At 42.0% G+C, this 21,832-nt stretch overlaps 1 protein-coding gene across 3 annotated transcripts in view; it reads left to right on the top strand.

Moving 5' to 3' along the window:
* The window catches only part of DNAJB6 (DnaJ heat shock protein family (Hsp40) member B6), a 101,848-nt gene that overhangs the window by 75,468 nt on the left and 4,548 nt on the right, over nucleotides 1–21,832 (top strand). For 2 of the 3 annotated variants that reach the window (XM_048837625.2, XM_048837628.2), the window contains exon 9: nucleotides 11,935–12,135. In XM_048837625.2, coding sequence (XP_048693582.1) covers nucleotides 11,935–12,135 — 201 coding nt within the window. Of the gene's footprint in view, nucleotides 1–11,934; nucleotides 12,136–14,662; nucleotides 14,732–21,832 lie in introns of all 3 variants that reach the window. The other variant, XM_048837627.2, reaches the window with a different exon arrangement.

Genomic DNA, 21,832 nt, shown 5'->3' with positions numbered 1-21,832 from the left:
TTGGACCAACTTCTGCTGGTGGAAGGGACAAGCTTTCAGGCTTATCAGAGTTCTTCTTCAGATCTGGACAAGGTAACTAGGGTGTCCAAGCTAAATACAAGGTGGGACGGGTTAAGAATAAAGGATTCACACATACTGTAGAAGACTATTTAAAATGAAGTGGGCAATTAAGAGTGAGCAGACAGTAAAATGTTACAAATTGTTGTAATCAACCACAAAACTGGGGTCTCTTAAGTCCACGTTTTTTTAGTTTCCAGCAGAGTTATGATTTTAAATTCCCAGGCTCCTCTTTTGAGGGTGTTGTGCAGGACAAGAACTGAGGACAAGAACTGAGAGTTGGGATATGAAATGATCATTTTGTGACATGTTCTCCCACATGACGGAGTGTTTTGTCATTTGTTACTTTCGTTCTAAAGTGTAATGACTGATTTCATCCACATAGTTGTTGGGGCAGTTGACCACTGGATGAGGTACACCACACATTGTGTTAAGGATGTGTAGGACTCATGGATCTTGAAAAGTGTGTTGTGGGGTATTAATCATCATAGCAATGGAGATATGTCTGACAGGGTCTGGTGCTGCTTTGAGTGGTGTCCTGGTCTGTGGGGAGTTTGTTTCTGATGATCTTGGTGCAGTTGGGGGGTTGTTTGCAGGTTTGGGAGAGGTGTCTTTCAGGATATGGTTCCCCCTCATGACTGGGTTGTAATTGTTTGATATCCTGTATAGGTTTTGGTAGAGGGTAGTAGGTGACAATTAGGGGTGTGTGATCAATGGTGTATTTTTTCTGTATCGATGCAGGGGCTCTCAGGATAGTTGGGTGGCCCGTTCCATGATGCAATCTGCTTCTCCAGTGGAGTGGCCTTGTTTAGTGAAGGAAGTTTTAAGTGTGTATAGGTGTGTATTCCAGACTTTCTTTGAGATACACTGATATTTTCATCCTCTGCGCTATCAACCTTGCGCTCCTTGTTCTAGTGGAGTACCGGAGTTGACGGGAGAGTGCTCAGCAGTTGATGTATCGCGTCTATACTAGATGTGATAAATCAACATCCTCTTCCCCCCCAACTGGATTGATCACTGCCCACTACCCTCTGGATCAGTGTAGACAAGCCCTTAAACTCGCACAGTGGCCTGTCAATAGAATGGTCTCTGTACTTGCTTACTGGAGACATGAGGATTTATATTGTCTCCCTCTCAATGTGCCATCTCAGAGACCTTCCTTCTTTACAAGGACAGCTAAAATAGCCTCTTTGGGGCCTATTATGACTGCTCCTACAGGAGTGACAGTTGCATGTGGTTCTCCAAGTCCTAGCAAAATCATGTCACTACATTTCATAATGCAAGTTTTCGTTGCTTTTTGTGCTTACAGTAAACTTAAGAGCTGCTTGAGGGTGTCAGGCCCAAAGACTCTTCCTTTGTGAAAGCTTCAGCAGAAAAGCTTCACAGCTTTTGCCTCTGAGAGTAAACTTTGGCAGTGGAAGGGTAAATTCAGAATCATTTGCCACTCATCTGCTGGCATTTCTATGCTGTAGGCTGCACTATTTCAATGTTATCAAATGCTGTCAGATGGAAAACCCATGAGCAGTAGCCTAACACACGCTGGAGGCAAACCAAATAGGCAACCTTTATCTTATCCTGCTAACGCCTGCTCACTGAGAACATTACAGGAACAGAACCTTAACTTTTACCATACTTATAGTACTGTACCATGCTAAATTAGTACCGATGTTTTTTGTACAGCTCATATCCAGCATACTGATTAACTTTCATAATATAAAGCAATAGGAACTTTATTTTAATGTGTTCTTCTGTATCTGCTCTTTTCTAAATAGTTTCTCATTCTGAAAGTGGCGTGCATGTTAACACATGTTAGGTTTAAACTACAGTGCACATTCTAGTCTTTAAGGAGCATTTGTTTGGCTGTCTGGAAAATGCTGCCTGTATTAAGGTGAACACACTATCTCAGTGGTTTTGAATCTGTGGGATTATCTTTGGGATTATCTATGGGATTATTCTGTGGTGCTGAATAAGGTGAAGAAAGGGGTGAGTTTACTGCAAAGTTAACCGGAGTACGTTGCTCAGTTAGGGGAGAGGGGCAGCAAAGGGGAAAGAATGGGAATTCCCATTCCCCTCATCCCATTACAGAAAGTCAGGACTGTAGGAACAGCGTGAGCTGGCATGGGAGTAGCTGGGGATGAAATCAGAGATAAAAGGACTGAGCCCATTGCCAGCTCTCGGAGCCGGAAGGGAAGAGGATTGCTTTGATTCTGTTCAGCAAGAAACCATGAGCCCTGCCCTTTCCCAGCAATTGAACCATGCTGAAGCAATGGTCTTTCCATGACAGAAATAGAACAGTAGTGCTTGCTTCATCACTCTCCACTCCTTTTCGTTGTCCCAGATTGCCTACTGTTCTCCTCTTGACTTACTGTTTTATTCACACAACTGCCGATCTCTCCATGCCCTGTCCGTTACAAGTAACATTCCTCTAGTCACTTCCCCCACCCCCTTTGGCTCGTAAGTGGTTGTCAAAGTCCTGCTCCAATCTATAGTGTGGGTCCATTGCTGTTGGAATTCCCATGCTACTAAGGTTCCATTATTATGCCTCTAATGGGAAATCCCCAATTTACACCATCTGTTGCACATGCAGCAAGATTGGTGGAGGTGGGAGTTTTTCTGAGCAGCATTCCTACTGCATAGGTGAGGATTTAATGTGGTGTGATTCCGTGCCTGGAGTCCCCATGTCAGAACCTCAGAAGGCGGTAACCTTGAGAGAGCAGCTTTAACCACTCTAAATCCAGCTTGGACTTCATAAAGTCCCTTTCTGTGGATGAAGAAAGTGGCCCTGATAGGAATAGGTTCCTATGGCTGTGTTGTGTGGGTTAAAAGCAGGGCGGTAATTCCAAAAGGGATTGGAGAGAGACAGGGTGGGTGAAGTAATACCTTTTGTTGGGCCAACTTCTGTTGGTAGAAGGGATGGAGAGAGACAGGGCACGGCAAGCTTCTGGATAGAACGTCTGTCAAGAAACAGTAAGGCCTTCTGATATCTCTACCCAGACTAATAACCATTGAGCATCGGAGAAATGCCTCGAAATGGATTAAATTGTGCACTTGCAGAGTTTTGTGTGTGAAGGGTTTTCCACTGAGCAAAGAGGGTGAACAGCATCTCCATGGAGACAGGAAGGCTTATTACATTGTTCTTGCAAGCAAACCATTATTTTTGGGTTCTCTGTTCTTGAATACAATGATAGTGAATATATGCACTAAGGTGGAGTTACTTATGCCCAAAGGAAAATCCATAGTTGTGCACAGTGGTCAAAGTGACCAGTTTATCTGAGACCAGTCAAAGTTCACACTTTCATTTGTAGTTTATCAGATAAACTGCTATGTTGAAGCTATACCCTTTACAGTTTGTGGAAATGCTGCCATGAGAAATGGTGCAGACTTAGCAGCTGCTCTAACATTCCATGGATAGCTTCTGAGTGATTTCAGGCCCTTTTGGCTAAGAAGCTATAACTGCATTTTTAGCAGTAGATTTTAAAATGTCTGTTTATTTCATATGAATCTATCAAATATCAAGCATCTTTTTTCAGACACGTTCATTGCCCGCCTAACACAGAGCTACATTTTTCTAAAAAGATTTAATGAAAACTTAGCTTCTGTTGAGCATAGCAAAAATCTGCAGAGCACGTACTTAAGTGAATTTTATAACTCTTCATCTTGAACTTTGCTGCAGTATTAGCATTTCCTGGAATTTAAAAAACAAACATAGCAATTATTAATCAAAAGAACTTGTGCAATATAGTCTGCAGTAGCATACCCTGAGCACAGACTTTTCCATTTCTCTATTTGAAGTATTATGCTCAAAACTTAAAGTGGCCTCTGAATTCTTTTTTGGGGGTGGGAGGATGGGTTCACTTTGAGTTCCAAATTTTAGAAAAAGCTGGGGTCTGCTCTTTTTTCCAGAACTGAGGATCTTGTAACTCCAGTTGAAGTTGATGGAACCTGTGGGTGTGCACCAACTCTGAGAATTTGGTCTAAATTCAGCACCCAAAATCAGAAATTTTAAAAGTTGGCCTTGATACTGTTTTGTCTCTCCGAGTTTCAGGATATCTCTAATCTTCACATGGTCTGCTTTCTACTTGTGCCTTCATCTGCTAAATATATAGATATAAATATATAAATATATATATGTTTTAAAGTGGCTTTCAAGCGGGGAACAGGAGAACCAATTTATCCACTTGGGTTTTTCTGTATACGGTAATCTAGGACTACTTTGGTAACTTTTTCATTGAATAAGTTGTCTGCTCTAAGGGGCTGTTGTAATCAGATTTATCTGAAATAATTTAACTTTTTTACGTGTGCTGATTTCAGATTGGGTCGGAAGATGTTTGAACAAATAAATCTTAGTGCATCCAAGGGTATTATACTGCTAAAGCTCTGTCCTGTCTCAGAGCAACTGTGTGTGCTCCCCATCTAAGAGAAGAAGCTGCACTTGAGTCCATTGTGTACCTCCTCATTCATGGCAATATCCAGAAAGTACAGTTTTTATCCTTAGGAAGAGGTGAATGAAAACTAACATTTCTAGGGCAACACTAAGCCCCATAGTGTTTCATTGAGCTTATTGATTCCTAGAACTGCTCTCATTGAGTGGCATCTTGTGCTTAGTGACCTTGAGTCAATCAGGGCTCAAGGGTTGTAGATCCACCACATTACATCTTGTGTACTCCTAATTATTTTTGATCAGTTCACTTAAGTGTCAACAGAATGGCAGAATCTCCTATTAACCAAGGCATGTCTTTAAACTATTTAATGAAGATGTTAATTGCTGCAAAAAATCCCACTGTTAACTGAATATAAAGAGCCGCGGACAGCACTTTGGAAAGCTTAATAGTTCAGATTGTGTTTTATTTTTTTATTTTTTTTGGCAAAATGAGCTTTATTCCTTTAGGAGTTTATCTGCTCTTTCATTTGTAGCCCTAATGTTCACAGCAGTCGCTGTGTTGTCATGGACTCTTGATCTCCTCATCAGGAGCAGAGGCACTAATGAGTGGGGTATGTCTACACTGCAGCTGTGCCTCTGTACTGTTAAAAATCAAGGACTCAACTAGATGAGCAAAGCTGGTAGTCTTTTACAAGTCTTATTGGTCATTCATCCCCACTGGTACAAGTGAAGTCTCCAGGGGGCAATGCTTGAATAAATAGTTCCAGTTTTGACCCCATCTCTACAAACAAATAGAAGCAGAATTGTTTCCACACGGTTTTCTTTTTAATGTGTCATGTTGTATCAGCAGCTTTTGAGGAACATTAATATATGTTAAACAAAGGTGCTTAAATATTCTGGGCACCACTAGAAGAACCTAGGTAAGGTCGAGGGGAAAAATTAATCTTTTAATTTTAAGACGCTTTTATGACACTTCGTAATTTCTGAGCCTCAGCATAACTTTAGTTGTGAATTAGTGCATTATGTCTCCATGTGTCATAATGTGACCCTATTCTTAACAGTACTCCCAATAAGGGTATGTACTTTCACATACTCAAAAAAAATAAATTTTTCTTCCATTGGGCTGTGCATAGGCCAGTTTGTACTATTGTTGCTCAAGACAGGACATTACACTACTGGTAATGTAAGAAAATAACAAGCATTCTCTAACCCTTCCCTACTGGAACAAACTCCTCTTTCAACTTAGATAATTTTACCGTGTGTCATTATTTCCTACTGAGAAGGAAATAAATGGTGCAATGTCTTCTAGGTTTCCCCGCCAATGTAGGTGTTGCATATTTACATCACTTTGTACCAGTAAAGTTGTGCTTTCAAGGCCAGTCATGCTTAGCCAGTGCCCATACTAATCTTGCCGCCTTAAAATCTAGCTATGTAGAGGAGAATTTAACCTCCCTTTAAAAGGCTTATAATGGATGTTGTGTGAACATTCAAATGTTCATTGGAGCTGGGGAGAGCTTGCAACTAGGAAATGAGAATATATAATTCTGTATAACTTACCTGTGGTTGTAATATATAGTCGTTCTCTGTTTGAATATGGCTACTAAATGAGGGCTAGTTCTAAACTGCAATCCACAGGGCAAAGAAAATTTAAATAAAATAATTGCCACTTCCATATCCCCTTCTGTCTAAGGACCTTAACATGCATTGTGAAGATAAACTTAATTTCACAATATGCACATGAGGTAAGCAAGTATCACTATCCCCCTTTTACAATGGGAAACTGAGGCACAGAGTAAGTGACTTGTCCAGAATGACACGGGGAAAACCTGTGGCAGAGCCAAGCCCGGGTTTCATGCCTCCCAGTCCTGTGCCTTAACCAAAATTATTCTACCTTGGCTTCTAAATGAAGGTCTGTTAAAATAACTGTTTGCAAACCTCTTAATGCAGAAGAGACTAAAATGCAATAATCACTCACTTTTTAGTGAAGTACTCAGGAAAACTTATATTCTTGCTCTCCAAAAACCTTACTCTTATGAATATGATTTTTTAAATGAACTACGTGAAGGTACGGAATTACTAATGCACTGTGCCCCACCTGCGTAAAATATTACCTACCATATAGAACTGCTGGTTACCAAGTACTTTTTCTTTCACTTCAAGAAAGTTACAAGGGAAGAGGGGTTTTTCCAGGAGCAAATGAAGGCTTGTGCCTGGGTGGCATCCCCACTGAAAGTGCTCATTTAGTGAAAGAGTCTGTTTTAAATGTGTAGTACCTACTGGATGCAAACACCGTTTTTATTAAATGAAAGGCTTTACAGCTATCTTTTACTTTGACAGATGTGAGTTTTCCCTTTGATATGCAATATTGCCCTCTGCTGGTTAATGATAGCTTAAATGAACTTAAGGCTTTTTCCCTTCTAGAACACAGCACCTTGATCTAACAAATTATAAGACCATATTCTGCCAAATGAGTATATTCACCTGCCTGCAACAGAAGGCAGAATTTGGCCCTAATTAGATTAGTTTTAAATACATTCTATCGTGGCTCTGATTTTTCAGATATGTGAAGCACCAGGAGCCTTGTTCTAGTTGTAGAAGTTTGGTGCTTCTAAATATAAATCCCAGCCTGTATAGCCTTAAACTGTGAAAGTATTTTGACTAGGGGGTAGCAAATAATGAGTAATTGATTCCAAGGGTCTAAATATTTCACGTTTACTGATAAACATACCCTCCCCCCAAAATCGGTTTTCACAAAATAAACATGCATGTTTAATCTTCTGATAGTATTTAGTAGACTGAGGATCTAAGATATAATCAGTTTTCAGATTACCCTTTCCCACAACAACACAGATACTGTGGCTCTCATTTATTCAGTACAAACATTGCAGCTGACAAATAACTTCTGAATGTTTGTGAAAACACTCGTGTGTGTGTGTGTGTATATATATATATACACACAAATATATTGATTTTTAAATGTTCTGCAATGGCTGTTTTTATACAGTACTTTTATTGTATTGTATTCACCACTTGTCTGAATTTTTACAGATAAAATAAAGATCCACAACTGCAAAAAATGAAGTAGGTAGAAAAGAATACAGCATGCACATGCAAAGTAAGCTTTAATCTGTTTTGGTATACTATGGAAAACAAATACAAAACTTAAGTAATCAACTGGAGTACAGACACAGTCATCAATACAATATTTGGTGCACTGTACACTTAGTAGTATTGCGTATAGCTAATTGTGAGGAGCATCAAATGCTTCCAGATGTCATAAATCTAGGAACGGAAAAATGTGTTTTTTCTCAATGTATAGTGGAATGTATAGTGGAGTGAAATGTATAGTCCAGAGGTTCAGAGGAAGATAAGCTAAATCCTTTTGTATTGGAAATAGGGAACACAGAAGTTTGTGTGGTTGGGTGGGGAGGGGAGGGAAGGGGAGTGGTGGTGTTTGTAGCATAATGAGACAGCTAACTGTATATTTTACTTTTTTAATTAGGGTAAATATTTCACATCAGTAGTATTTGTTCTTTAGCAGTTTTAAGTCAGTATTTATGTGATGTCTGTGGTGTGCAGTTACTTAACATTGTGTCCTTCAGCATCGTTACACTAGGCAGTATGTAAGAAAATGCAATTTCTTGCAATAAAGCACTCACTAAACTAGGTTTAAGATTACAGTTTCTAAAGGGGTGTAGCCCCTTTGTTGGAGGGAATGTGTGAGACACTAATCAAAATTCCTTGAGGAAACCTTAAATCCAGGATAGTAAGCAGGGCTTATTTATAAGTTATTTCCAGAACAGGTGCTGTTTTGCTGCATTCCATATCTGAGCTGTACTCTGTTTTAGTGTGGATTGCCATCCCCTTCTAGGCAAGAGAGAGGCTTGAGCTAGTTTGGAAACATCCCTTACCGGCTTTGCTCTTTGCTGACAATGCCTAAGTATCTCATATTGTTTTTCCACAGCAACGCTAAGCCTTTTTGTGCTTCAGGTGCAGCTGCATCACTCCGATAAGCCCCAGACAGTTTGAAACCTGTCTTGTGTTGCTGACTTGATTTTGGCAGATCAGGTATTAGGAAGCTTTCTGTGTGCAACTTTTGGTACACAGCAACTGGCATGGCTGAGAAATCAGCTGGCTTCAGTGGGCCTGTGGCAGTTTGCAGTAGCATACTCACATGCCCTTGACATGGCTATATAGTTTTCCCTAGCCCGAATAAGTACCAGAGAATTCTCCTAATGTTTTGTATCACAGTATAGCACCTAAAAGAACTAACCAAAGACCTTCAAGGGCTAGGCAGTGTTCTCTTTGAAGATGGTCCTTCCCAAATTGCTTATTCTAAATTATAAGGATAAAGAGAATTTTACAGATGGGGAATGGTGGCACAAAGTATGTGACTTGCCCAAGGTCACACAGTCTGGCACAGACATTGATTAAACCCAGATTTCCTGGATGCAAGGCTACCGTTTTAACTAAAGACCATCCTTCAGCACTTGGTACAACTGAGGTCTAATAGGAAGAGGATCTGCCGTGAAATTCAATAGAAGCCAGAGAGTTGTAGCCTATCTCTTGCCGAGAATGTAAGTGAATTCAGTGGGAGTTGAGGGCATTTGGCATCTTTCAGAATACTTTAGTCTACTTTAAAACTTTTTTTTGTGTGTGTGAAATGTCATTTTATAAGCCTGGAGCCAAGAGGACTTGTTGGACTTTTCTGCTGCTTTGTTAAACGCTTTTTAGTGCTGTTGCTAGTTCCTGGAGTGAGCTGCAGTATCTGTATGACACACCCACATGCAGAAAGAAGGGAGGGTAACTGCTGGATAGGGGGTTAGGGTGTAAGAGGCTGTGCACAAAATCATGCTGAGGAGTGTGCTGCTCGGGTAGTGAGATTACAGTACTCTGAATTCTGGGTCTTTCAAACTCTTCCTTCATATTGGCTCAATAAAAGTCAAAACTCTGGAATTTTGGGTGTGACTGAGACCTAGCTGGAATAGTTCAATGAATTCAGTTTGTCCATGTTTGTGTAGCATATAGGTAGGTAATGTAATACTTACCCCAGTATTTACAATAGTGTCCATTTTCATTTCAGCTGGTAAGAAGCAGCCTTTCCTGAAAGGGGTACAAACATAAAACTCCTACAACTAATGGCTAATGCACATTTCTAATATGTGCATCTGCTTTCAGATATAAACTGTAAATGTGCACCGGAGAATTTTGATGTACATCAAAGGGAGAGCTGTGTTCCTGTAGGAGGGGAGGAATCTCTTACCAAGCTTGCAAAGTAATTTGTTAGGAAATCAACTCCTTTGATCTGCCCTGATAGCTTAATTGGTACATTGGACTTTTCCACTAAGTTTGATTTTCTATTCTTACCATTTTTTAAAAGGATTCCTCTTAACAGACCTGGTGTAATGAGATTGATACATGTGTAAAGTGCCTGTGCCAAGTGCCGCATAGACAGCATCTCACATGATAGCGTGGACGTGAAACCCTTCATAAGGATTCTAGTTTCTCCAGCAGGAAGCTAAGGATTTGAATTAATGTTTGTTCATCGGCTTTGATCCTGCATAGTGAAGAGCACTCTCAGCTGCTTTCCATAGCAGTGGCAGCTGAAGGTACTCTGCTCCACATGGGATCGAGGCCATTGAATTTGTTGGGTGAAGCCATACTGCCAGGGATCTTCTCTTGACAGCACAGTAAAACGTTAGGGAACAGCTTGCCAATTGCGTTCTCTTAAAGTCAATATAACAGGCACAGCCAGGTTGCACCTCCATGTGGAAATACCTGGCTTTTTTTTACACAGCTTCTCTTTTGTGTCTCCCTCTTGCTTGTCTTTCAAATAGGGGGAGGTTTGACTGTTAAATCTACGAAGGAGGCCAAGGCCTAACCAAAACATCGTACAGCATAGACGGATCAGTTCTGCCACCTCTATAATACTCCTGACTATAACTTGGTATATGTTCAAAACTGCTGGCAAGCTAGTCACTTAAATACAAGTATGATAAACACATCTGCCACTTACGTAGGATTTTAGTTGCTCCATGTGGCTGAGAGCTGAATTGTCCTATGCAAGAAGTAAAAAATTATACCCCATCTCGTCTTCCTGATCCCTAAATGTAATACTCCATATGCAACGATGAGTTTAAAAAGAAAACCATAATCGCATAATCCTTCCACCTGTAAGTATCCCTGCACTGTTTTAAAGCACACAAGAGTTGCTTAGGTAACTGGATAACAACTGACCCTGGATTACTGTTATTGCTTAATGCATACATAGTGCTTTTCTATCTTCAAAGTATTTTCCAGACATTAACTAATGCAACACACCCATCCCTATGCAGCTGATGCATGAAATAGTGTGGAAAAAACTTACAGAATGAGACATGCCAGTTTTGATGCATATAAAACGCCACATTTAATCAAATATTAAGTGATCAAGTAAAAAGTAGTAACTTTTTAATAAAAGTTAAACAAAAAAAGCTCCTTTGTCTCCTATTTACCTCCCTCTTTTCCTTCAGTATTTTTCCTAACTGTTGTTCGGGTCATCAGCTTTCTTTCCCATTATAGGTTTTAGCTTCTCTGTGCCTTTTTCCTTCTGTTCCTGTTTGAGGGTTTTTTCCTCCCTCAGTACTGTGTTCCTATCAGTGTTTTTACTGCTAATGTTGTTTTGATATGGTAGCTCCAGCAGAAGGGGCTGACTTCTCTGCTTTATTGTATTGATGTTGCCACAACTAGTGCAGCAAGGCAAATTCACTTGAACTCCCATAGTGGTACGACTTTTTCTTATGTATTTTCCTGAACTCTTCATTTTATTTCCATCATGTTTCTTCTCTTCTCAAGTGTGCGCATGCGTGCTCTTTCTCTCCCCCTTTCTCTTCTATTTCCTCCCTCCTGCTGATGTTTCCTCCCACTTCTTTCTTCGGTTTCAGAGTCTCAGCTCTCCTTCCTTCCTTCCTGAGAGCCAAATTCACCCTCTTCTCATCCCTGGAGTCAGCCTAACTGGACTCTTTCCCTCTTGGCAGTAGACTTTGCTTCTCTCTGCTGCAGTGCTTACCCCTTCTGTGGAGGCCTCAATCAGAGCTGTAGTGGGATGGCTTTTTCAGCTGCAGCAGGGGAAACCAGGAAAAAGCCCTTGATCAGCTTGTGTGCTCTGCTGCTCGGGCTCAAGTATTTTGATTGTCCACCAGAATCTGGCAGGGTGGGTCCACTGTAGTAAGATTCTGTGTGTGGAGGGGGGAAGGGGACATTTCCAGACTTTGTGCAGTAGCTCAGAGGACAGTAACATGGGCCAGTGGTAGAGAGTAATGTTATCCCTGTCTTTACCATGGAGAAACTGAGGCATGAAGAGTTTAAATGGCTTGCTCAAGGCAACAGACTGAGTCTGTCAATACCAGGGTGTAACTTAGTGTTCCTGACTTCCAGCCTGATTTCCAGTTGTTTCAGGTTAAGCTAAAGCCTTGATGTGCTTCCAGCTCATTTCTCTTGACTTGTCTGCTTTTCAGGTGTGGCAGATGAGGAAGCTCTTGCTGAGGAGTGCAGCCGTAGAGGACAACAGGCCCTACCTTTCCAGTCTACCAATATCCGCCTCCCGAAGTCCCACAAGCCTGCCACTTTCCCCAAACATGCCTATCATAACGATGAGGTGGAAGAACAAGATAGAGCTCGGGTTACAAGCAGCTTGGAGACCCCTTTTTATACATCAGGTGTGCACATAAAGGTTAATGAGAAATGTATAGAAAATGACTCAGTTAGTCAAAAGAGAGAATCAAAAACCCAAGAAAGAAAGCATTGCTGTATACTGACTTAATGCTAGCTCCCCAGCGGGTAACGAATGCCAGCTTGTGGGCTTTCATTCTGTACTAGCTGTGCCCCGCAATTCAGTCTAAATTCACAAATGTCCTGACTGTATAGGGCACATCCTCCAAAAGGGGGTGAGTATGACCCTGTAGGAATAGCAAAAAGTAATGCTATCAAAAATATCCATGCCTTTTGCCTTTAAAGACCAGGAAGTCCTTAACTAATCACAGTGTGCTTTCATATTTATTTAAATAAACTGCTTGGTTTTCCTTCCCCATATGAGAATAAGTCCAGACTTCAGCAACTGAGTATTGTTTCTGGAAGTAGGAATTCCTTGAGGCCTAAGTCTACAGTGCAGCTGGGAGCAAGTCTCCTGGCCCAGGTAGACTTGTACTAGCATGCTAAAAGTAGCAGTGTGACCATTGTGGCTCGGGCTCTCCAGCTCCCTGGGTCTAAGCTTGAGTGGCTAGCCTAAGTCTCCATCAGCACTGCAACATCCACACTGCTATTTTTAGTATGCTTTCATGAATGAAGCTAGCACAGGTCTGTCTACCCAGGCTGGGAGGCTGGCTCCCAGTTGTAGCATGGATATACCAAAGGTGCTTTGCATGGATTGTGCATCTTGATATCTAGTGCTGAGAACTGAGCAGCCTCCAAAGGTAAATAAGGAAGCCCAACAATTGCCAGGGATACTTTTTGCCATAATTTTGACCATGTGATCCTGTCACCATCAGATTCTAGATCTGATTAGATCCCCCTGTATTCTTGCCTCCTGTAATATTTATGGCTACAATAAGTTTGGTAGCTAGGACAACAAAATCCATTTGACTACTTCAGTTTGTCTGAATAGCAAGTCCTTGGCCATGCATAGAACCTGGCCCTGCCGTCCTCAGCACAATGTAAGACAAAACCCCTATTAAAATTAGCTGGAGATTTGCCTACCCAAGGTCAGCAGATTTTAGTTGCTGAAAAAGACCCTTCATTTTGGCCATGTTGAAGCAGGCCCACTGCCATAGCTTTCAACAAGAGTTTTGCCTTAAGGAGCAAATGAACTTAAATAGGGCCTAGTGGAAGAGGTGATGACTCCCTAAAAATACCCAAGACATTGGCGGAAATATTTCTATTTATGGATCCGATTTCCCTGCTCATCAACACTGATAGACCAAAAAACCTATCTTAAGTGCCTCAGCTCCTGCTGTGTCTCCACCTATGATCCTCTGCTTGTGACATTGTCTTGCATGCAGCCCAAGAGATGTCAAACACAGAATTACTTTAGATTGGGAAATCGGCAGAAATGAGTGAATGTTTGAGAAACCTCCTTTTCCTGATCCTGGCATCCTGTAGTCCCTGGGAGTTTTGCCTGCATAAGGACTGCAGAATCGGGCCTTTAATGTGTATATATGATGTAGCAAAAACTCTTCTAGGGATAAGTCTGAACCAAACCCTGGAGCTGAAGATCTGAAATGAATCTGGATTTGAATTGTGTGGCTGTCCCTGTGGCTGTGACTTCCCAAACCCTAGATCTGACCTTTGAGGGCATTCAGATTCCATTTCCTCTAACTGGAATGGGATCTGAACATTTTCTAAGCAGTATCCAAGTTTCTGACAAAACATTTGAATTTCCTTGTTGCAACCTTAACACCATTTACATAAAGTTTTTAGTTGCAAATCTCCTTACACCCCTATGTCCATTAGGCTGTAATTAAAGTTAGTCCCAAGTATATGTGCACACAGACCTAAACATGACTAATGTAACTATAGGTCACTGTCTGCTGTACAGAATCTTCTCATCTCTCATATAATCCCTTGCCACTTTTTTCATATTCATTCAACAGATGGAAGGACTTGGGGTGGGGGGGAATCCTGACTGATTAAAGTAATTTTTTTGCCAGTGACTTCAGTGGGGTCAGGACTTCACTGTCATTCTGTAAGTATTTTACAGCTACTGCTTGTTCCCCTGGCAGACCATGATTGCCCAATAAGCTTTCATGGCAATTCATGGCAATAAGCTGTTTGTAGGTTTACATGATAGGATTCAAAGTTCAAAAAACACAATAAACCTCCCACCCTTCTCCATTAAGACTTTTTGTAATTGAAGTTTAAGCCAAGAATGCATTTCTTACCGCTAGGTTATAAACCTCTGCATAATGAGCCTTTATGATAGGAAGTGGACTCTGTGTGCACCTGCTGCCCCTCACATCCTTGGTTATGCAGATGATCTCCACTCTGGCTGGGATCCCAGACATCACTGTGGCAGCTACATCAAGTGCTCTCATGGAAAAATGTTAAGAAACTATCTAATGTACTATTGGCATCTTTTAGAGCTTGATCCAAAGCCCATTGAAGTCAATGAAAGTCTTACCATTGACATCAATCAGCTTTGAAATGAGGAGGAGAAGCTAGCACAATGTTACCACCAACAAATGTCCATAGGCCACCAGTGGGACACAGACCACAGCTTAAGAACCACTGCTGCAGCACAACGCCTGAGATAAGACTAAGGTAAAATAATTTAGTTAACTATTTTTGTTGAAGCCAAATAACTTCAAACAATCTTCAAAAGTGAGATTAGATTTGTGGCCATTGTGCAAGATTGTTGCAAATTAAAAAAAAACATCCGTGATAAGTGTGGTTGGGAGAAATTAAGTGCGAGTTTCCCATTCAGTGGGACAATTTGTAACCCAAATTATGTTCTGTTTGTGTGAAAGGTGTTGGGATGGAACAAATCTGCACTCACATTTTTATCAGCTTCTTGTTGCCTTCTTATAGAAATGTGTTAACTCTCACATTACTAATGATTTTTAGTGGATAGATGGCTTAGCTGCCTTTTAGAATACAGAAATCCATGTTGAAACCACATTTACCTCACAAATATCAAATGAGCTTATTCTGGTTATAGAACTGTTTGAAGTCCAAATACTCTCCAGGTATATCAGAGTTTGAACTTCAAAAAGCTGAGTTGCCTAGTGAAGTGGTTTAAATGTTTTATTGTTAAAAATAGTGTGTAAATAATACATATAAATTAAAAGTTCTTAACTTATAAATTAATACTGCAAGGTTTGTGTTTTCCCTTTTGAGTGATAAAGTATCCTGTATTAACCTATATCTTAAACCCTAATCCATTCATTACTTAACACCCATTTTCATCTGCTGGCATTATTGAAAAGGAAACCATTTAAAAAACCCAGCTTAACTAATCTTGATCTAATTCTGGCATGGATTCCTCACGTGAGAAGTCAAGCTCCTAGAATTTACTGTATCCATAATGCAGTCTCTTTCTTTGCAAATATCATGAATTATGTTACTAAGTAGTAAAATCACCAAATAATGTTACCCCCAACTTATTACTCTCTAATTTACCAAGGTATTTCGATTCAGCTGTACAATGGATGGAAAAATGTTTGGCAAGCTGCATGAGCAGAGTTGCTGGAGGGGTTTTTGGGAGGGTGGGGGAGGGGAAGAAGGTGGGAATGGAGACCTAACCCCAGGAATCTTTGGAAGGCAGGGGTAGAGCTGAATGAATACTCCCTAGCCGCTGCTAGACTGCATGTGATGTGGTAGCAGCTGCACTCCTCTGTGGGCAGAGGGTGGGAAAATTGGCCAGTGGATTTAGTCACTGGCTTGCTGCCTCCTGGCCTGGGCTCAAAGGGAGCTGTTTTCAGGCACTGCTCTCTTGCTTTCATGAGGGTGGCATCCCCTGCACAATTGTCCCCCATGGAGCGCTATGTTGAGTCCCTTGTGCGGGTAGGGCTTCCTAAGCTGCATAGCATTGCAAGCTTCTGCTTGCCCAGGGTGAGTTTAAAAAAAAAATAAATCGGAGTTTCTTCATTAGCAGTATCATCTTTGCAAAAGGCAGGCAAGTAGACTTTTTGTTCAGGTCATTACATTTTCATGGCAATTCTGCTAGGCTGACTATGAAAAATAGGTAACCCGTAGCTTGGTTAAGAATGTAAAGGGAAGGCCTAAATAGGTGGTTAAAGCTTTTTTGCTTAAAAGCCTGTTTAACTAAAGTGACGCTAAATTACTTCAAAGGATGAAGCTAGGTAAACTCAGCTTACAAATAAGGTGCAGCATTTGAGCAGTGAGGGTGGTGAACAATTGAAACAATTTACCGAGGGATAAAGTATATTCACTATCAGTTGAAGTCTTTGAATAAAGATTCGCAAAAAGAAAAGGAGTACTTGTGGCACCTTAGAGACTAACCAATTTATTTGAGCATGAGCTTTCGTGAGCTACAGCTCACTTCATCAGATGTTTACCGTGGAAACTGCAGCAGACTTTATATACACACAGAGAATATGAAACAATACCTCCTCCCACCCCACTGTCCTGCTGGTAATAGCTTATCTAAAGTGATCAACAGGTGGGCCATTTCCAGCACAAATCCAGGTTTTCTCACCCTCCACCCCCCACACAAATTCACTCTCCTGCTGGTGCTAGCCCATCCAAAGTGACAACTCTTTACATAATCAAGTAGGGCTATTTCCTGCATAGATCAAGGTTTTCTCACATCCCCCCCACCCCCATACACACACAAACTCACTCTCCTGCTGGTAATAGCTCATCTAAACTGACCACTCTCCAAGTTTAAATCCAAGTTAAACTAGAACATCTGGGGGGGGGGGGTAGGAAAAAACAAGAAGAAACAGGCTACCTTGCATAATGACTTAGCCACTCCCAGTCTCTATTTAAGCCTAAATTAATAGTATCCAATTTGCAAATGAATTCCAATTCAGCAGTTTCTCGCTGGAGTCTGGATTTGAAGTTTTTTTGTTTTAAGATAGCGACCTTCATGTCTGTGATTGCGTGACCAGAGAGATTGAAGTGTTCTCCGACTGGTTTATGAATGTTATAATTCTTGACATCTGATTTGTGTCCATTTATTCTTTTACGTAGAGACTGTCCAGTTTGACCAATGTACATGGCAGAGGGGCATTGCTGGCACATGATGGCATATATCACATTGGTGGATGTGCAGGTGAACGAGCCTCTGATAGTGTGGCTGATGTTATTAGGCCCTGTGATGGTGTCCCCTGAATAGATATGTGGGCACAATTGGCAACGGGCTTTGTTGCAAGGATAAGTTCCTGGGTTAGTGGTTCTGTTGTGTGGTATGTGGTTGTTGGTGAGTATTTGCTTCAGGTTGCGGGGCTGTCTGTAGGCAAGGACTGGCCTGTCTCCCAAGACTTGTGAGAGTGTTGGGTCATCCTTCAGGATAGGTTGTAGATCCTTAATAATGCGTTGGAGGGGTTTTAGTTGGGGGCTGAAGGTGACCGCTAGTGGCGTTCTGTTGTTTTCTTTGTTAGGCCTGTCCTGTAGTAGGTAACTCCCTCCTCAGGCCCTACGCTACCAGCACTCCCAGCTACCTTCGAGACACCACTGACTTCCTGAGGAAACTTCAATCCATCGGTGATCTTCCTGATAACACCATCCTGGCCACTATGGATGTAGAAGCCCTCTACACCAACATTCCACACAAAGATGGACTACAAGCCGTCAAAAACACTATCCCCGATAATGTCACGGCTAACCTGGTGGCTGAACTTTGTGACTTTGTCCTTACCCATAACTATTTCACATTTGGGGACAATGTATACCTTCAGATCAGCGGCACTGCTATGGGTACCCGCATGGCCCCACAGTATGCCAACATTTTTATGGCTGATTTAGAACAACGCTTCCTCAGCTCTCGTCCCCTAAAGCCCCTACTCTACTTGCGCTATATTGATGACATCTTCATCATCTGGACCCATGGAAAAGAAGCCCTTGAGGAATTCCACCACGATTTCAACAATTTCCATCCCACCACCAACCTCAGCCTGGTCCAGTCCACACAAGAGATCCACTTCCTGGACACTACAGTGCTAATAAACAATGGCCACATAAACACCACCCTATACCGGAAACCTACTGACCGCTATTCCTACCTGCATGCCTCCAGCTTTCACCCTGACCACACCACACGATCCATCGTCTACAGCCAAGCTCTGCGATACAACCGCATTTGCTCCAACCCCTCAGACAGAGACAAACACCTACAAGATCTCTGTCAAGCTTTCTTACAACTACAATACCCACCTGCAGAAGTAAAGAAACAGATTGATAGAGCCAGAAGAGTTCCCAGAAGTTACCTACTACAGGACAGGCCTAACAAAGAAAACAACAGAACGCCACTAGCGGTCACCTTCAGCCCCCAACTAAAACCCCTCCAACGCATTATTAAGGATCTACAACCTATCCTGAAGGATGACCCAACACTCTCACAAGTCTTGGGAGACAGGCCAGTCCTTGCCTACAGACAGCCCCGCAACCTGAAGCAAATACTCACCAACAACCACATACCACACAACAGAACCACTAACCCAGGAACTTATCCTTGCAACAAAGCCCGTTGCCAATTGTGCCCACATATCTATTCAGGGGACACCATCACAGGGCCTAATAACATCAGCCACACTATCAGAGGCTCGTTCACCTGCACATCCACCAATGTGATATATGCCATCATGTGCCAGCAATGCCCCTCTGCCATGTACATTGGTCAAACTGGACAGTCTCTACGTAAAAGAATAAATGGACACAAATCAGATGTCAAGAATTATAACATTCATAAACCAGTCGGAGAACACTTCAATCTCTCTGGTCACGCAATCACAGACATGAAGGTCGCTATCTTAAAACAAAAAAACTTCAAATCCAGACTCCAGCGAGAAACTGCTGAATTGGAATTCATTTGCAAATTGGATACTATTAATTTAGGCTTAAATAGAGACTGGGAGTGGCTAAGTCATTATGCAAGGTAGCCTGTTTCTTCTTGTTTTTTCCTACCCCCCCCCCCCCAGATGTTCTAGTTTAACTTGGATTTAAACTTGGAGAGTGGTCAGTTTAGATGAGCTATTACCAGCAGGAGAGTGAGTTTGTGTGTGTATGGGGGTGGGGGGGATGTGAGAAAACCTTGATCTATGCAGGAAATAGCCCTACTTGATTATGTAAAGAGTTGTCACTTTGGATGGGCTAGCACCAGCAGGAGAGTGAATTTGTGTGGGGGGTGGAGGGTGAGAAAACCTGGATTTGTGCTGGAAATGGCCCACCTGTTGATCACTTTAGATAAGCTATTACCAGCAGGACAGTGGGGTGGGAGGAGGTATTGTTTCATATTCTCTGTGTGTATATAAAGTCTGCTGCAGTTTCCACGGTAAACATCTGATGAAGTGAGCTGTAGCTCACGAAAGCTCATGCTCAAATAAATTGGTTAGTCTCTAAGGTGCCACAAGTACTCCTTTTCTTTTTGCGAATACAGACTAACACGGCTGTTCCTCTGAAACCTGAATAAAGATTGTCTTCCTAAATAATACACTATAGCTCAACAAAGTTATTGGCTTGGTGCAAGAATTAGTGGGTGAAATTCTATGGCCTGTGTTACGCAGGGGGTTAAACACCCTCCTGGTGTTACAATGTCTCTCTGAATCAAATCATACCTAAATTATTGTTTGTGGTATAACTTATTAGAGGTGAGGGCTTTAATGGCTCATAGGAAGGTGTGAACAAAATAAAGTAATGATAACCTTCAAATCACACCTTGTTAGCATTTGATGAGTTTGGACTTAATCAAATATATTTTAAAGCATAATAGAAAATATTTTCTTTTTATAGGCCAATTGCCTCTGCCCCTCACACAGTCATATGTCAGCCTAGGAAGCCCTATGTGCAGAACTGAGCCACTGCTGTTTCACTTCATGGGGAGATTTTGTGCAGAGGGATTCCACCCTCATGAGAGTCTGAGCAGTACTTAAATGTCTCTCTCTGGGACTAGAGGCAGTGAGCCAGTGACTGAATCCATTGGCTAACCTTCCCACCCTCTGCCCACACAGGAGAGCAGCTGCTACCATACTTCAAGCAGGCTGTAGCAGCAGCCAGGGAGCAATGCTGCCAACCTGGAGCTGAGGAAAGAGTGATTCACATCCATACCCTGCCTCCCTGAGATTCTCTGTGGTAAAGCCAAAGTAAAAAGATCAGGATGTGTTCTTTTCTGCTGACCACAATGGGTTGGGGGGCAGGAAGAGGTAAAGAAGCTGCTCTAGGGGATGCACTTTGTACTAGTTACAGGCAGTGAAACCAGCCTGCTGAGTGTATTGTTCCTTATTGCTGGCTGCCAATCTACTTGGCATACTCTCCTCTCTGCGGGCTGAGGGGAGAGGGAATGGGGCTGCTCTCACCATCCCACAGTTCTGCTGTCTTAGCAGAGCAAAGGATTCAGCACCTCCTACTTTTGCCTCTTTTCCTCCTTCCCCCACCCCCTACTTGATTCTATCAGGATGAAGAGGACCCTAGGGGAGCTGGGTAGTAGTGCTCTCTGCAGGGCACTAGTATATTTAGGTAAACACTCTGTCCATACATCACTCCTTGTTGCTTCTCAAGGGTGTGATGTGCTTTGAAGCCCTAGACTAAATACATCTATCTCATGCCTTCTAGAGATTCAGAAACATTGTGTGCTCTGAAGCCCACTTAAATGGAGGACCCAGAGCATTGGAAAGACTAAAGTAAGAGGCAGCCTTGGACGCAGTGAAGAGGCTGCCAGATTTATTGATCCCTGATGGGAATGGGGGGGGGGGTTGTTTGAAGTCAGAAAGCTTCAGTTTTACTTCAGTAGGTTTTAAGGATAAAACTGCTTTCACAGTCTTTTGAAGTCTTCCATTAGGTGGAAGCTTTGTGGAGAAGTGGGTACAGGTGGGGCATGAAGTAGAAAGGACAGGTGAGGAGATAGTGGCATGTAACCAAGGTTTCAGGTTCTAGAAATGGGTCACAGTTTGATGGTTACATTGGCTGGACTGCTTCACCTGGCTCTGTTTGTTTGTCAGTTGACAAAAGCAAGAAAGCACCAAGTTAGTGGCTGCCATCTGTCTTTAAATAGGCTTTGGGAAGCTCTGACAAACCACCTTTACAGCCTCTCTATCCATGTGTAATCTCTGTGTTGCAATACCTAACCTTTAGAAAAGTACCATGGTCACTTCGGGATGTGAGAATTTTATCTCTCCTCTCCTCCCCCTTGATCCCCCACAAAACAAACTATTTGAAGAGAGACTGTAAAAACCCTGAGCCAATTTCACCAAATCTTGATTGTGTGACTTCTCATCTTGTTGGCTACTGACTGTCTCTGACTCTCCAGAGACAAATATTTTTCAAATTAATCAAATATTAACTAATGAAGCAGCAGTGTCGTCATTTCACCACGATTTGTAATCTGCATGCCTGCTGTTAAATTCTGCTTGGTCATTCAAATAACTTCATTTTCCATTGACTTTGGGGGCAATCTTGCATCCCATTGAAGATTACTAGATACACTTCAGTTGAGAAGGTCAGTGGGACTCTTTTTGTATAAGAGTTAAAGGGCTGAGCACCTTGTCTCATTAGGAGTTACTCTGTCTGTTTGGGGAAGATTCTCTGCGGTGCAAATGACCATAGCACCACTATCCGTGGAGCGACGTGGATTTATCCCAGCAGAGACTCTGGCCCACTTTGACGGGGGGAGAAGGACTTCATCACAGAAGCTTAGAAATGGAGAAGACCCATTCGTCCTGTCTTTCCAGGAATGGTCCTTATTGT

The sequence above is a fragment of the Caretta caretta genome, chromosome 2, assembly GCF_965140235.1.
Source record: "Caretta caretta isolate rCarCar2 chromosome 2, rCarCar1.hap1, whole genome shotgun sequence".
Taxonomy (NCBI): Eukaryota; Metazoa; Chordata; order Testudines; family Cheloniidae; genus Caretta; species Caretta caretta.
Note: the sequence above shows the minus strand (reverse complement) of the source record. Positions and strands in the feature narration are given on the sequence as shown.